This window comes from Macaca mulatta, chromosome 6 (assembly GCF_049350105.2).
Source record: "Macaca mulatta isolate MMU2019108-1 chromosome 6, T2T-MMU8v2.0, whole genome shotgun sequence".
In the NCBI taxonomy this organism is placed as follows: domain Eukaryota; kingdom Metazoa; phylum Chordata; class Mammalia; order Primates; family Cercopithecidae; genus Macaca; species Macaca mulatta.
The window spans coordinates 77695139-77712106 of NC_133411.1; the positions used below are offsets into that span (position 1 = coordinate 77695139).

The 16968-nt window shown below is 44.6% G+C and overlaps 1 protein-coding gene across 4 annotated transcripts in view; it reads left to right on the top strand.

Moving 5' to 3' along the window:
- The window catches only part of NAIP (NLR family apoptosis inhibitory protein), a 57884-nt gene that overhangs the window by 9025 nt on the left and 31891 nt on the right, over positions 1–16968 (top strand). For 3 of the 4 annotated variants that reach the window (XM_078004858.1, XM_078004857.1, XM_015140250.3), the window contains exons 2-7: positions 2653–3223; positions 4196–4295; positions 10720–10801; positions 12406–12457; positions 12726–12845; positions 15728–15827. In XM_078004858.1, coding sequence (XP_077860984.1) covers positions 2656–3223; positions 4196–4295; positions 10720–10801; positions 12406–12457; positions 12726–12845; positions 15728–15827 — 1022 coding nt within the window. In that variant the 5' untranslated portion in view covers positions 2653–2655. The remainder of the gene's footprint in view (positions 1–2652; positions 3224–4195; positions 4296–10719; positions 10802–12405; positions 12458–12725; positions 12846–15727; positions 15828–16968) is intronic. The other variant, XM_015140252.3, reaches the window with a different exon arrangement.

Here is a 16968-nt window from a genome sequence, read left to right on the forward strand (position 1 = left end):
AACAACTTAGATTTGATTTCACTGGAAAATAATGTATCTTTTTTTTTTTTTTTTTTTGAGACAGAGTCTCGCTGTGTCACCCAGGCTGGAGTGCAGTGGCGCGATCTCGGCTCACTGCAAGCTCCGCCTCCCGGGTTCACGCCATTCTCCTGCCTCAGCCTCCGAGTAGCTGGGACTACAGGCGCCCGCCACCACGCCCGGCTAGTTTTTTGTATTTTTAGTAGAGACGGGGTTTCACCATGTTAGCCAGGATGGTCTCGATCTCCTGACCTCGTGATCCACCCGCCTCGGCCTCCCAAAGTGCTGGGATTACAGGCTTGAGCCACCGCGCCCGGCCTTTTTTTTTTTTTTTTTTTGAGATGGAGTCTTACTCTGTTGCCCAGGCTGGAGTGCAATGGGAAGATATCGGCTCACTGCAACCTCCGCCTCCTGGGTTCAAGTGATTCTCTCGCCTCAGCCTCCCAAGTAGGTAGGATTACAGGCACCCACCATCATGCCCGGCTAATTTTTTATATTTTTGTAGAGGCAGGGTTTCACCATGTTGGCCAGGCTGGTCTTGAACTCCTGACCTCAGGTGATCTGCCCACCTCGGCCTCCCAAAGTGCTGGGATTACGGGCATGAGCCACTGCACCTGGCTAATACTATGTCTTATTATATTGATGATATAATGTTAATCTCTCAATCCAAATATCCAGCTAAGACTGAATTGGAAGTGCTTGTTAATCATGTAACTACCAGGGAGGGGCTGATTACCTGGCTAAAATGCAAGGCTTAGTATAAATGGTAAAATTCTTAGAAATTACTTGGGCTAGGCTGGATGTGGTGGCTCATGCCTGTAATCCCAGTGTGGGAGCCGAAGTGCCACTACACTTCAGCCTGGGCGACAAGGACAAGAGTGGGAGGCCAAGGCAGGTGGATCACTTGAGGTCAGGAGTTGGAGACCGGCCTGGCCAACATGGTGAAACCCCGTCTCTACTAAAAATACAGAAATTAGCCGGGTTTGGTGGCATCTGTCTGAAATCCCAGCTACTCAGGAGGCTGAGGCAGAAGAATTGCTTGAACCCGGGAGGCAGAGGTTGCAGTGAGTCAAGATCTCGCCACTGCACTCCAGCCTGGGTGATAGAGTGAGACTCTGTCTCAAAAAAAAAAAAAAAAAAAAAAAAAGGAAAGAAAGTACTTGGGCTAGAGCCACTAGAAACATTCCCAAACATCCAAAATTAAGTTGCTAGCTACAAGACAGAGGAAAAGGCACAAAAATTGGTTCAATTTCTTGGTTCCTGGAGAAATCACCTACCACATTTGGGAATTTTATCAACCCTTATTCTCAAAGTTAAGACGGAATGGGGAGCTAATTTATATGGAGCTTTGAAAAATGAACAAATGTCAGACTCTTTGGGAACTTTAAAGAGATTCCTTTGGGGCCATAGCACCTCAGTGTTCAAATGATGTTAGCAGTGTCGGCAACCGACTCACGCTCATGGAGCTTCTTACCAAACCTGTGACTGCCCCTCAGGGATGGTCATGGGGATTTGGGACTAGAAAGTTACCTGAGGCTTCTGGCAGGTATATGTCCTCTGAAAAACAGTCATTGGCCTGTTACTGGGCTTTAATGGGCTGCTTCTATAATGGAAGGATATAAAATTATTTTGAGATCTGAAAACCCAGGACAGAGAACATTCTGGGAGAGAACCAGGACCCTGACAATATGAAGGACTTCATTTCACCATTCTCCAGAGCAATTTGGCGACATATATAAAAATCTTGAAAAATATACATATGACTTGACTCGAATTCTCTTGAAACTTTGTTGTGAGGAAAAAATAATGACTGGAAAAACACTTTTTGTTATAGGATACTCAGTTATCCTATAACATTTGTTTATACAGAGAAAAATGGCAACAGCCTGAATGTCTTAAATGAGGAGATTCATGAAGCCATTAAGGAGTAATTTGCAGATATGTATTTATTAATGTGATATTATATATATATACACACACACACGGAGAATATATATATATAGAGAGAGATTACATATATATGCATATATATAAAGAGACACATGTAGAGAGATGGGATCTTGCTGTGTTGCCCAGGCTGGTCAAACTCCTGGCCTTAAGCAGTCCTCCCACCTTGGCCTCCCAAAGCACTGGGATTACAGGCATGAGCCATCTCCCCTGGCTATAATTATAGTGGGACATCTGCAGCTTTGGCACAGAGCACTGGGACTTCAAACTGAACACAAAATAATGATTTTTAAAAACTGAGTAATTTGATCAAATCATTGCTGCCAGGCTATCCAATTTTGTGTATGTTTTTCTTTAATGTAAATGGTAAGTATATGCTCGTGTTACCACATTGTGTCCATAGCTAATGTCTGGAAAGCTTCGTGAATGGAGGCAGATCGGTGTCTGTCCTGTTGGTTGCTAGATCCCCAGTGCCTAGCACAGTACCTGATATATAGGAAGTGCTTAGTAAATAGTTGTTGATTAAGTAGACGAATACTGATGTTTCATAATTTTCCCAACAGTTTCTCTTTTGCGTTGAAATTTCAGGCATTCCTTTAATTCCTGGTTTCTTCAGAAACAGTGGGAAATGCTCTTCTAAGAAAAATCTTACTCTAAGGGATCAACCTGCTTTATTTCCCTTTTCAGAAAATGGCCACCCAGCAGGAAGCCTCTGATGAGAGGATCTCCCAGTTTGATTACGATTTTCTGCCAGAGCTGTCTGCTCTTCTGGGCATAGATGCAGTTCAGTTGGCAAAGGAAATGGAAGAAGATGAGCAGAAAGTGCAGGCAAAAATGCGGAAAGGCTACAACTCTCAAATGCGCAGTGAAGCAAAAAGGTTAAAGACTTTTGTGACCTATGAACCGTACAGCTCATGGACACCGCAGGAGATGGCGGCCGCTGGGTTTTACTTCACTGGGGTAAAAGCTGGGGTTCAGTGCTTCTGCTGTAGCCTCATCCTCTTTGGTGCCAGCCTCAGGAGACTCCCCATAGAAGACCACAAGAAGTTTCATCCAGACTGTGGGTTCCTTCTGAACAAGGATGTTGGTAACATTGCCAAGTACGACATAAGGGTGAAGAATCTGAGGAGCAGGCTGAGAGGAGGTAAAATGAGGTACCAAGAAGAGGAGGCTAGACTTGGATCCTTCAGGCACTGGCCATTTTACGCCCAAGGGATATCCCCACGTGTGCTCTCAGAGGCTGGTTTTGTCTTTACAGGTACCTTGAAATTATTCTCTGAAGTGTTTCTCTGGCGTTTTAAGTTTAGGTTTCATTTTTCAATTGCTTTTGCAATATTTGGCTAAACTTTCTTCCCTGGTTAAATGTGTTATATTAGGTATAAGGTCTAGTTTATCAAAATTCAATGTCAATGTTTTTATTTTTGCTCATTTTATATTTAGTACAGCCTGTGTTAATTTGCCAAATATACATAAAATAAGAAAGTTACTTCTCCTTAAACTTGGACCTTAGAAAATACTGGCTGTATTCTTAAGGCCCTGAAAAGATTAAATAACTCATGTGGTCATCCTGATATCAGTCTCCTCAGCCATCCTCCCTCTACTGCTCTTACATGATCTTTCTTTGATTCTTCTCATTGCTGCAGTATTGGAGGGTTTTGTTTGTTTGTCCTAGCCCTGCCCTAGGGGTTATGATACATAAATGAGAATTCTTACAATAACAATGATCATTTACTGAGTACTGTACCTACTTTATGCTAGGCATAGAGTGAGTACTAATTCCTATCCAATGAATTTACCTCTTTCTCTCCCATTTCACAGCTGAGTTCATGGAGGCTCAGAGAGTTTACGAAACATGCCTATGTTTCTGCTGAAATGTCATGGCAAAGCTAAAACATAGGTTTTCTAATTGCACATTACTTCAGCTGGTCCTGGTGTTAGTCGGCTTCCTTATCACTTTGACCCTGAGAGCTCAAAGAGCAACATACCAGCTCTGGGAGGCAGCTGGGGAAGGATATTGAGTTACACAGCTTAGGGTTCTGTACCTGGAGTGCGGCCGTGGTGGAGGGGCCCATTTCGGGTGGTGGGACTGTGGATGGAGACTCAGGCCAGTAAGATCGGGAGTGCACAGGCACGCTGGAGCATGTCTTGCTCCTGCACAAAACAATCAACTCTGTGTACATACCCTCTGGTGCCACTGCCAGGCAATCTAAATATTTTCCTTCATATATAGGTAAACAGGACACGGTACAGTGTTTTTCCTGTGGTGGATGTTTAGGAAATTGGGAAGAAGGAGATGATCCTTGGAAGGAACATGCCAAATGGTTCCCCAAGTAAGTAGATAATTTTTGCTTAAATTTTTCTTTCTTTCTTTTTTTTGAGACAGAGTCTTGCTCTGCCACCCAGGCTGGAGTATAGTGGCATGACTTCAGCTCGCTGCAACTTCTGCCTCCCAGGTTCAAGTGATTCTCCTGCCTCAGCCTTCTGAGTAGCTGGGATTATAGGTGCACACCACCAAGATAGGCTAATTTTTGTATTTTTAGCCCCTTAAGATTTTTAATTTGTAGATTTCCTCTTTATCCATCTCTTTTTTCTTGTCGCTTATTTGTTAAAGAAGCCATGTAATCTGTCCTGTAAAATTCCGTCTACTCTAGATTTAGCAAATGTGTTCCTCTGGCATCATCTAACATGTTCCTCTACCTTCTGCATTTCCAGGAACCTGACACTTGGATCTAGCAGTCTGGTCAGACTCAGACTCTATTTTCTTTCTCCCTTCCTTCCTTCCTTCCTTCCTTTCTTCCTTCCTTCCTTCCTTCCTTCCTCCCTCCCTCCCTCCGTCCCTCCCTCCCTCCCTCCCTCCCTTCCTTCCTTCCTTCCTTCCTTCCTTCCTTCCTTCCTTCCTTCCTTCCTTCCTTCCTTCCTTCCTTCCTTCCTTCTTTCCTTTCTTCCTTTCCTCTCTTTCTTTCTCTCTTTCTCTCTCTCTCTCCTTCCTTCCTTCCTTCCTTCCCTCCTTCCTTCCCTCCCTCCTTCCTTCCCTCCCTCCCTCCCTCCCTCCCTCCCTCCCTCCCTCCCTCCCTCCCTCCCTCCTTCCTTCCTTCCTTCCTTCCTTCCTTCCTTCCTTCCTTCCTTCCTTCCTTCCTTCCTTCCTTCCTTCCTTCCTTCTCTTTCTTCCTCTCTCTCTCTCTCTCTTTCTCTCTTTCTTTCTTTTGACAGTCTCACTCTGTTGCCCAGGCTTGAGTGCAGCAGTACCATCTTGGCTCACTGCAACCTCTACCTCCTGGGTTCAAGTGATTCTCCTTCCTTACCCACCCAGGTCTGGGATTACAGGTGCACGCCGCCACACCTGGCTAATTTTTGTATTTTTAGTAGAGATGGGTTTTCTCCATATTGGTGAGGCTGGTCTCAAACTCCTGACCTCAGGCAGTCCACCTGCCTTGGCCTTCCAAAGTGCTGGGATTATAGGCATGAGCCACTGTGCCTAGCCTCAGATTCTATTTTCTTTAACAAATATTTGTCACACATGTACTACATGCAAAGTTGTTGGTTGGATGCTAAATTAACCACAAACCTGGGCACAGTTATTTACATTTATAAGTCATCTTGCACATGGACAGCCATGCCCACAAAAGTGAATGGAGGCCCAGCACGGTGGCTCATGCCTGTAATCCCAGCACTTTGGGAGGCCAAGGCATGTGGATCATTTGAGGTCAGTAGTTCGAGACCAGCCTGGCCAACATGGTAAAACCCTGTCTCTATTAAAAATACAAAAATTGGCCAGGCGTGGTGGCAGGCATCTGTAATCCTAGCTACTTGGGAGGCTGAGGCAGGAGAACTGCTTAAGCCCTGGAGGCAGAGGTTGCAGTGAGCTGAGATCGCACCACTGCACTCCAGCCTGGTCAACAGAGCAAGACTCCATCTCAAAAAAAAAATGGTTGGGCACTGTGGCTCATGCCTGTGATCCCAGCACTTTAGGAGGCCAAGGCGGGCAAATCACTTGAGGCTAGAGTTCAAGTGCTGAACTCTTCTCTCCCCTCTCTCCTCTCCCATCTCCCCTCTCCCCTGGCCAACATGGTGAAACCCCATCTCTACTAAAAATACAAATATTAGCTGAGCGTGGTGGTGCGTGCCTGTAGTCCTAGCTACTTGGGAGGCTGAGGCAGGAAATTGCTTGAACCCGGGAGGCAGAGGATGCAGTGAGCTGAGATCACACCACTGTGCTGCAGCCTGGGCAACAGAGTGAGACTCCATCTCAAAAGAAAAAAAAGGGAATGGATATCTTTGATATGTTTTGATATGTTATGTGGGAAAGCAATATGCACAATAAGTGCAGTATGAGACTTTGAAAATGTTTAAGACCACTAAACTGTACATGGAGTTGTTTGAAAATACATAGAAGGCCGGGCGCGGTGGCTCAAGCCTGTAATCCCAGCACTTTGGGAGGCCGAGATGGGCGGATCACGAGGTCAGGAGATCGAGACCATCCTGGCTAACACGGTGAAACCCCGTCTCTACTAAAAAATACAAAAAACTAGCTGGGCGTGGTGGCGGGCGCCTGTAGTCCCAGCTACATGGGAGGCTGAGGCAGGAGAATGGCGTGAACCCGGGAGACGGAGCTTGCAGTGAGCTGAGATCTGGCCACTGCACTCCAGCCCGGGCGACAGAGCAAGACTCTGTCTCAAAAAAAAAAAAAAAAAAAAAAGAAAATACATAGAAAAACTTATGAAAATATATAAACCAAACTGTAGATACTTCTGGATCTGGATTTGTCAGGGGGTGAAGTAGTGACAGATTTTCACATTTATTTTGTTCATTGCTGTCTTGTTTAAATTTTTGGAAACAAGTATATATTACTTTTGCAGTTGAAAAGAAAGTGAGGAGATTAGGAGGGAGGAAGTAAACAAGGGAGAAGAGGGGAAAGAGAGGCAGGAAGAGGAGAAAGTTAGACAAGCAGACGAGATGGTTATAGGGACGAATGAAGCTAGAATTTTGAAATCATTTGATAGTCACTCTGGCTCCTTGACGAATCAAAACAGCCCCCCAGGCAGTCCTTGTCCGAGCTGACAGTGCGCCATTTATGCGTATGTAACAGTGAACAGCAGCCCTGGCTGGAGCACAAGCCACTGCTCGTGGGCACCTGTCTCAGCTCGGACCTCAGCTCAGGCTTCACTCAGCCTCAGGGTCACTGTGTTTAGTGTCGCTGGGTTATACACTGGACAAGTGCCAGTGGCACCATTCACACATTATCACATTATCATGTGACTAGCACCTACTAGAGCCACACATCCTGTCTGGAGGGTCCTTCATGTGCCTTCTCTAACATAGGACGGAGGGTAAGGTAATAAGCACAGGGAGGGGAGACAGCAGTCCAGCAACCACTCCTAGAGCAGGAAGGAGCTCAGGCTGTCATACAAGGGCAGGGGGTAGTGCAGAGGCTTAGGAGATAGAGCCAGGCTTCAATCCGCGGCTACCTGACTACCAGACTCTAGACAAGGGACTGACCTTGTCTGAATCTCATATGTAAAATGCAGTGTCAACCTAAAAAAAAAAATTAGAGAAAGATATCCCCAAATATGTCAAATTTATTCAGGAATAAGAAAAGAGGGTTATGATTTGGAATGCACTATGGTAAACCCCAGGCACGTGCAGTGAGGGTAAAGGGAAGTTTTCTTGGCAAAAGGGAGAGGTTCACATAAGCTCCTTAGAAACAGAGTTCATAGCAGTGCATGGTAGCTCATATGGGTAATCACAGCTATGTGGGAGGCTGAGGCGGGAGGGTTGTTGGAGGCCAGGAGTTTGAGAACAGCCTGGGCAATATGACAAGGCTCCAGTTTCTTGAGAGAGAGAGAGAGAAGAGAGGGGAGAGGGGAGAGGGGAGAGGCGAGAGGGGCAAAGAGAATTCCTTGGTTCTGAAGGCTCAAAGCCAGAGTTGTTGTGTGTTCATTGGTGGAGATGCCATTCCTGGGCAGGTGTTCTTTTGAGAGCATCTCATCTCATCTTATCTTATCTGAATTGCTGCAGTCCTAAAGAATGTGCAGTAATAAACCTTGTCATAGAAATATGTGCATACATGCAAGCAATGCAAAGCAGGAGATGTGTGACAGGCGTGAAGGGATTTTTATGGGATTCTTAGAAAGTCTTTGGAACCGGCCGGGCGCGGTGGCTCAAGCCTGTAATCCCAGCACTTTGGGAGGCTGAGACGGGCGAATCACGAGGTCAGGAGATCGAGACCATCCTGGTTAACACGGTGAAACCTCGTCTCTACTAAAAATACAAAAAACTAGCCGGGCGAGGTGGCGGGCGCCTGTAGTCCCAGCTACTCGGGAGGCTGAGGCAGGAGAATGGCGTAAACCTGGGAGGCGGAGCTTGCAGTGAGCTGAGATCTGGCCACTGTACTCCAACCTGGGCGGCAGAGCGAGACTCCGTCTCAAAAAAAAAAAAAAAAAAAAAAAAAAAAAGAAAGTCTTTGGAACCGTTCCTATCTTGGACATGTAAACCTGAGCCCCATTCCTTCGCGCCTTCCAAGCCCTATTTTGTATGGGTCTGACAAAAGTGATTTCATCTTGGTATCTGCAACTTCCACAGCAGATAATAATATACAGCTTGTCTGGTGGCTGTAAGGATGAGAAAAAAAGTATATGGATCAAATGCTTTGTAAAAATTACCATGTATAATGTGAGGATGACTGATGACCAACTGTTTTGCCTTTCATTTGTTTGTCATCATAAGCATATGGTCAGTCAATAAAATTTAAGAGCTGGAATTAGAGCAAGAATCCCCAAGTTTCTTGCTGGTTACTCTGTTTTTAGCTTTTTGGGCTTTAATTTGTTGCTTCTTTTATAAACTCTCAACAAAATGAGTATGCCCTAACACTTTTTAAAATGTGGCACTCCATAAATGTAAGCTGATTTTATGGTAATTTTTTAAGGTACTGAGTTCCTCCTCAATCCATATAAATCATGAGAACAGGGAAACACCCCGTGCATTGTGTACCATATGGATTATGTGCAGACTTAGGGCAATCTTTGGAAAGATTTTTACACCTGAAAACTGGGGACCCTGGCTGCCTATCACATAGAATCGTGACCCTGGGGAAATATACAGATCATCTGATGGCATCCATGTTCTCCTGTGATTTATTTAAGAGAATGATGGCAAGGTTGGTCACACCCCACTGGTGGAAGAGCGGGGACTAATGCTCCAGCCTTTGGGTTCACAACCCATTCTTTGCTACAGCACCATAGAAAGAAAACTGAAATTCGAATTAGAGGGATTTTTTTTTTTTTTTTTTTTTTTTTTTTTTGAGACAGAGTCTCGCTCTGTCACCCAGGCTAGAGTGTAGTGGTGCAATCATGACTCACTGCAAACTCTGCTTCCCAGGTTCAAGTGATCCTCCTGCCTCAGCCTCTCAAGTAGCTGGGATTACAGGTGGCTGCCACCATGCCTGGCTAATTTTTGTATTTTTAGTAGAGATGGGCTTTCACCATGTTGACCAGGCTGGTCTCGAACTCCTGGCCTCAAGCAATCCACCTGCCTCAGCCTCCAAAAGTGCTGGGATTATAGGCATGATCCCCCATGCCCAGCTGAATTGGAGGAATTTTTAAAAGTTAATTTTAAAACTGCTTCTCTTTTATGGGAAATGAATGTGTTTTTAAAATGGTATTCAATATGCTCTTTTTTTAAAAAATCAAAACTTATAAATTAACATCCATTACTTTTTCTTTTCTTTTCTTTCTTTTTTTTTTTTTTTTGATACAGAGTCTTGCTCTGTTGCCCAGGCTAGCATGCAGGGGCGTGATTTTGGCTCACTGTAACCTCCACCTCCCAGGTTCAAGAGATTCTCCTGCCTCAGCCTCCTGAGTAGCTGGGATTACAGGCACCTGCCACCACAGCCAGCTAATCTTTGTACTTTTAGTAGAGACAGGGTTTCATCATCTTGGCCAGGCTGGTCTCGAACTCCTGATCTCGTGATCCACCTGCCTCAGCCTCCCGAAGTGCTGGGATTCCAGGTGTGAGCCATCATGCCTGGTGCCTAATATACATTACTTTCTAATGCATGGTAATTTTTTGTTCGGTAGATAAATATATTATTGTTATTTTAAAAAGATTTTTTGTGTTTATTTTTGAGACTGGGTCTCAGTCTGTTGCCCAGGCTGGAGTGCAGCAGCCTGATCGTGGCTCAGTGCAGCCTCTACCTCCCCAGGCTCAGGTGATCCTCCCCGCTCAGCCTCCCGAGTATCTGGTACAACAGAGGTGTGGCACCATGCCCGGCTAATTTTTGTATTTTTTGTAGAGATGGGGTTTCGCCATGTTGCCCAGGCTAGTGTTGAACTCCTGGATTTGAGCCACTGCATCTGGCCTATTATTTTAAATGTAGTTCTCTTTACTGCCAGTAGCTTTCATATAACCCCAGGTACTAGATTTAGTCACCACTGCTTAATTCCAAAAATCAAAAGCTCCATCCTATATTTACTGTAAATCAGTCTCTTTGATTGTACTGTATATTTTATTTCAAGAAAAAAGTTAATCTGAAGATTTAATTTTAAATAACTACATATGTTGTCACTAATAAAAATAAAAAATAATTATATGAGAATAATGGTAATTCTCCTAAGTAAGTTTTGTGGTAAATTTTTGGGCAATTTTATTGAAGTATAATAAAATTCAACAATTCAGTACATTTTTATAAATGTTCATCGTGATATAGGACAGCTCTATCACAGTATTGGGGTAAATTTTAATTATATTCATTAATTACAGATGTGAATTTCTTCAAAGTAAGAAATCCTCAGAGGAAATTGCCCAGTATATTCAAAGCTACAAGGGATTTGTTGACATAACGGTAATGTAGAACAGCAATTTTTTTCTCAAGTCTTTGGATTACCTACAAATGTCTGACTCAGAAGGGCGTAGGCATTCTTTTTATGTCATGGGTTTGATTTCTTTCTTCCTTTCTCCTTTCATTCCCCTGGCTCCCATCTTCAAAGTGAAAAAATATCACATTCACTTGCTGACCTAGAGCCTTTTTCTTTTTCCAGAGCTGGCTTCTGATGGGCTCTGCTTGCCTTCCTGATAGTCTTCCCCTCTATGAATGAATCCACTTGTCCCAGCTTCCCTCTGCTGCCCCATCTGCATGCTTGCTATGATCTCCTGACCTATGCGCTGTCACCCACAGTGGGCCGCAGAGCTGGCTCTTCCCCACTGGCTAACTATCCTGTATCAGTACCAATTTCCTAGTGGAGAGTGATGGGAAATGGAATCCAAACTGGCTTAAATAAAAATGAGAATGTATTGATTAACATGACTCAGAAGACCAGAACTCTAGAGAGAACATGGCCAGACAGTGGGGGAAGAGAGGTGTTTCCCCAAAAAGAAATTGGATGCAGCTTTCCCAGAAGAGTCAGTTGCTCAATATATAATACCCTGATGAATTTAGATACCATTCTATGTCTCTTACTTCCTCATTCGTCAAAGTACATCTGTGATATCTAAATGCAAGTCTGTTTTCAAGGTCAGTTTCTGGAAACAGTGACCCTGAGAAGGCTTCCTACTGAGTAGGCATAAACATTCACAGCTTGCATGCATGTGTGCGTGTGTGTGTGTGTGTGTGTGTGTGTGTGTGTGTGTTTGCTTGCTTGCACTGCATAAAAACAATTGCAACATCAACAGAAATCAAAATTAAAGGGATAATTCTCCTACGACCCTGCCGTTCCAGCCAATGAAACTCTTCATTCTGGGGAAAAGTTCGTTCAGTTCTTGTTCACAGATAGGTATATACTTCATAAGTCGAACAATCAGGCCAGGCGCAGTAGCTCACGCCTGTAATCCCAGCACTTTGGGAGGCCGAGTTGGGCAGATCTCTTGAGATCAGGTGTTCGAGACCAACCTCAAGACTTCCAACATGGGCCGGGCGCGATGGCTCACACCTGTAATCCCAGCACTTTGGGAGGCCAAGATGGACAGATCACGAGGTCAGGAGATCGAGACCATCCTGGCTAACATGGTGAAACCCCATCTCTACTAAAAATACAAAAAATTAGCCGGGCGTGGTGGCGGGTGCCTGTAGTCCCAGCCACTCGGGAGGCTGAGGCAGGGGAATGGTGTGAATCCGGGAGGCGGAGCTTGCAGTGAGCCAAGGTCACGCCACTGCAGTCCAGCCTGGGCGACAGAGCAAGACTCTGTCTCCAAAAAAAAAAAAAAAAAAAACTTCAACATGGTGTCTGTCTCTACTAAAAATACACACACAAAAAAATTAGCTGGGTGTGGTGGCACATGCCTGTACTACTCGGGAGGTTGAGGCAGGGGAATCACCTGAACCCAGGAGGCGGAGGTTGCAGTGAGACGAGAATGTGCCACTGCACTTCAGCCTGGGCAACAGAGTGCGACTCTGCCTAAAAAAAAAAAAAAAAAAAAAAAGACAACAACTTGAATTTTAATTTCCCTCAGGCAGAACATTTTGTGAATTCCTGGGTCCAGAGAGAATTACCTATGGCATCAGGTAAAACCTCAAACATTTTCCAAAGGCTTTGCTTGTTTAGTTCTTCTTTTGATTTTTTTGTCCCTATCTCTTTTTGTCTTTTTTCCCCCATTTGTTCTGAAGCACACTCTAGACATCATTCCATCTGTAACTGTGAAGGGACAACTTGAACACTGATACTTGCAATATCAAAGCCTACTGGTCTCTTTAATTTGTGCCGCAGCAATAGAGACATAGAAAAAAAAAAAGACTAAAGCCTGCTGGTCTCACTCTGTGCTTTTTATTCAAGCTTATTGCAATGACAGCATCTTTGCTTACGAAGAACTACGGCTGGACTCTTTTAAGGACTGGCCCTGGGAGTCAGCTGTGGGAGCTGCAGCACTGGCCAAAGCAGGTCTTTTCTACACAGGTGAGTCAGTAGGTTGTGACCACTTGCTTGCTTAACCTTTAATTCCCACATACACTTGATGCTCCTGGGCTTGCATTTAGCTACACTCAGCAATCTCCACTAGCTTCAGCATTTCTTTTTCTTTTCTTTTCTTTTTGCCTTGGAGACAGAGTCTCGCTCTGTTGCTGGAGTGCAGTGGCACAATCTCGGCTCACTGCAACCTCTGCCTCCCAGGTTCAAGTGATTCTCCTGCCTCAGCCTCTGGAGTAGCTGGAACCACAGGCGTGTGCCACCATACCCAGCTACTTTTTTGTATTTTTAGTAGAGACGGGGTTTCACTGTACTAGTCAGAATGGTCTCGATCTCCTGATCTCGTGATCCGCCCACCTTGGCCTCCTAATGCTGGGATTACGGGCGTGAGCCACCGCGCCAGGCCTCGCTTCAGCATTTCTTATAGATTCTTTTTCTTTTCTTTCTATTTTTAGAAACATGGTCACCCAGGCTGGAGGGCAGTGGTGAGATCATGGCTCACTGCAGCCTCAACCTCCTGGGCTCAAGCAATCCTCCTGCCTTGGCCTCCCAAAATGCTGGGATTACATGTGTGAGCCACTGCACCTGACACAGATCCCTTTTCTTTCCTGCATCATAAATCCTCTCCCAGTTTTCTATTCCTCCCTTAGGTGGTAAACCTTCACATTTGAAACCTTAAGGTCTGGACTAACAATGAATACAAGTATTCTATTTGTGATCATCATCGTGTCTTTTCTTTCTACACGTTACTCTCCTCACCTCTTGTCCCCTGACAAGGTGCTCCTAGAAACTGTCACAGGACACTTCTGCTTATATTTCTTTAATCAGAACTTAATTGGATGGGCCAGGTATGGTGGCTCACACCTGTAATCCCAGCACTTTGGGAGGCCGAGGTGGGTGGATCACCTGAGGTCAGGAGTTCGAGACCAGCCTGGCCAATATGGTGAAACTCCGTCTCTACTAAAAATACAAAGAATTAGCTAGACATGGTGGTGGGCGCCTGTAATCCCAGCTACTTGGGAGGCTGAGGCAGGAGAATCATTTGAACCTGGGAGATGGAGGTTGCAGTGAGTTGAGATCATGCCATTGCACTCCAGCCTGGGCAACAAGAGTGAAACTCCGTCTCAAAAAAAAAAAAAAAAAAAAAAAAAAAAGAATTTAGTCAGATGGGGATGACCATACCTAGCTATAAGAGGAGCTGGGAAACCTAATCTTTTTCCTGGGTGGCAATATGCCCAGCTGAAAATTGGAATTTCTATTAGTATGGAAGGATTTGAGATAGTAAGAACATGGATAGCAATCTTTGCCACATTCTGCCTGCAGGAGAAACTCAGGGAATTCATTTTCATGATTCCTAAACATGCAGCGTCTTCCACCAGATTGTGACATTTTCTCTTTAGCTGCTGGTCATTAGGAAGCACCTCTGCAGTCCACAAATGATGGGCTGGTTCCTCTCAGCTAAATCTCTACCTGAGATACACAATGATCAGGGAAACGTTCCTGGGTACTTTGCTGGTCTTGCTCAGACCAAACACATGCATAAGTTACAGTGGAGGTTAATGCAGATCTTTAACTGAGAGATCAAGTAACTGTCACAAATATCACAGAGCAATACAGAGAAAGAGAATATAGTTGTCACTCTACCTAGCAGACATATTCCATTGAGAAAAAAAAAATCTGACTGCCTCACCATCTTAAGCCTTTGGAAAGAGTGTTTGCCATTTCTCCCTACTCTACTGTGTCTGCCTCTTGTCAGCCTTCCGCAAGACCCCTCTGACCAGTGTCCTCGCCCTCTTCCTTTCCAATCCTCCACCTCTCCACACAAATCCTAATCATCTCTCACCCTTTTCAGATCTTGCAAGCTTTAGGATCTCATACTTCTGGGAGGCTTTCCTCTGCCCCAGCTTTCCCAGAGTGGAAGGAAGATGAGAAATGCTCTTTTTCTAGTTTGATCCTTTTGCAGAGCTAAATACCAGTTTCTTTCCAAAGACATATAATTTCACAAAGAGACTTAATCCTATTTCTGGTGTAATAAACCTGGCAATAATGTGGTAAGATGCAATTAATTCATCATGCATTCACTTACATAAGGGCTGCTAGATTTGCTGATTTTTTTTTCTTGAGCTCTAAATATATTCTTTCCGATTCATTCATTAAACGAATACTGACTGAGTGCCACGTGAGTGCCAAGCACTCTTCTAGGTTCATGTCATTCATTAGTGAGCAAAAACCTCTACCCTCATGGAGCTTATTTTTATTCTTATTTTTTGAGATGGAGTTTCACTCTTGTCACCCAGGCTGGAGTGCAGTGGCGCTATCTTAGTTCACTGCAACCTCTGTCTCCTGGGTTCAAGCGATTCTCCTGCCTCAGCCTCCTGAGTAGCTAGGATTACAGGCATGTGCCACCATGCCCAGCTAATTTTTGTATTTTTAGTAGAGACAGGGTTTCACCATGTTGGCCAGACTGGTCTCAGACTCCTGACCTCAGGTGATCTGCTGGCCTTGGCCTCCCAAAGTGCTGGGATTACAGGCATGAGCCACTGCGCCAGCCCCCTCATGGAGCTTCAATGCCAGATTCTGGTTGCCAATCTGTTGGTTGATCAAAGGAGAATGGAGCAGAGGGATGGTGTGCATCAAAGTGCATGGTGCGTAGGAGCATTCAATGACTACTTGCTGGTTACCCCGTTGGTGGACAGAGTCTTATATAGAAAATTGCCTCACTGGTAACCAGCTTCTGACTGTCACAAAACCCAGCTGGAGACTGACTAGGCTTTCACTATTACAGGTCTGGTGGTTATTGGACATTAACATGTGGGCATGTTAATGGACAGATGCCCACGCCAGTGGCACTGATCAAGTTTCCTTACTTTTAGGTATAAAGGACATCGTGCAGTGCTTTTCCTGTGGCGGGTGTTTAGAGAAGTGGCAGGAAGGTGATGACCCATTAGACAATCACACCAGATGTTTTCCCAAGTGAGTGGAATGAATGTTAACCATCTGCGACTTTGGATGCACTTCAACAGTTTGGTTCCCCCCGCCCCATTTCCTGCCTTATTTTATCTTTAGATTGAGTCTTTATCTACTCCTCTGATTCAGGCTATGAAGGATGAGTCTTCATGTCTTTCATCCCTTTGCTCCATGACCCCCTTCCTGTACTAGCCTTTGCCTCTTTATTGTTATGGCATAGTTTTGGTTAGATTCATATTTTCACATTACATGTTTACATTATCATGACTATGTAAATGCTATGCAGAGCTGAAGCTTGTGGTAAATTTTTATTTATTTTCCTTTCCTGTACCTCCTTTATTTTCTTTAGGAAGTAGTAACTGGCCTGTTAGTAAGTTTGCTTATTTTTTTTTTCCTGAGGTAAAATTCACACAGTAACCATTTTATTTATTTATTTATTTATTTATTTATTTATTATTTTTCATGACAGGGTCTCTCTCTTGCCCACGTTGGAGTGCAGTGGTGCAGTCATGGCTCACTGCAGCCTTGACCTCTCTGGCTCAAGCAGTCTTCCTCGCTCAGCCTCCCAGGTAGCTGGGAATACAGGCACGAGTCTCCACGCGCAGCTAATTTTTTTTTTTTTTTAGAGACAGGGTCTCCCTGTGTTGCCCAGGCTGGTCTCAAACTTCCCGGCTCAAGCAATCTTCCCGTCCTGGCTTCCCAAGGTGCTGGGATTATAGGCGTGAGCCACCATGCAATTAAACTATTTTAGAGTGTACAATTCTGTGGCATTTATCATAGTACATTCACAATGTTGTGCAACCACCCCTTCTATCTAGTTCCAAAAAGCTTTCATCGCCCCCAGAGAAAACTCTGTATCCATTAAGCAAGCCCTCCTTATCTCTCTACCCCACTCCATGCCCAGCCCCTGGGATACACCAACCGAATTGGTGTCTATGGATTTATTTGTTCTGACTATTTCCTCTATATGGAAGCATACGGTTTGACCTTTTGCATTTGGATCTTTCACTTGGCATATTGTTTTGAGGTTTATCCATGTTGTAGCTTGTATAAATACTTCCTTCCTTTTTTTTTTTTTGAGACGGAGCCTGGCTCTGTCACCCAGGCTGGAGTGCAGTGGCCGGATCTCGGCTCACTGTAAGCTCCG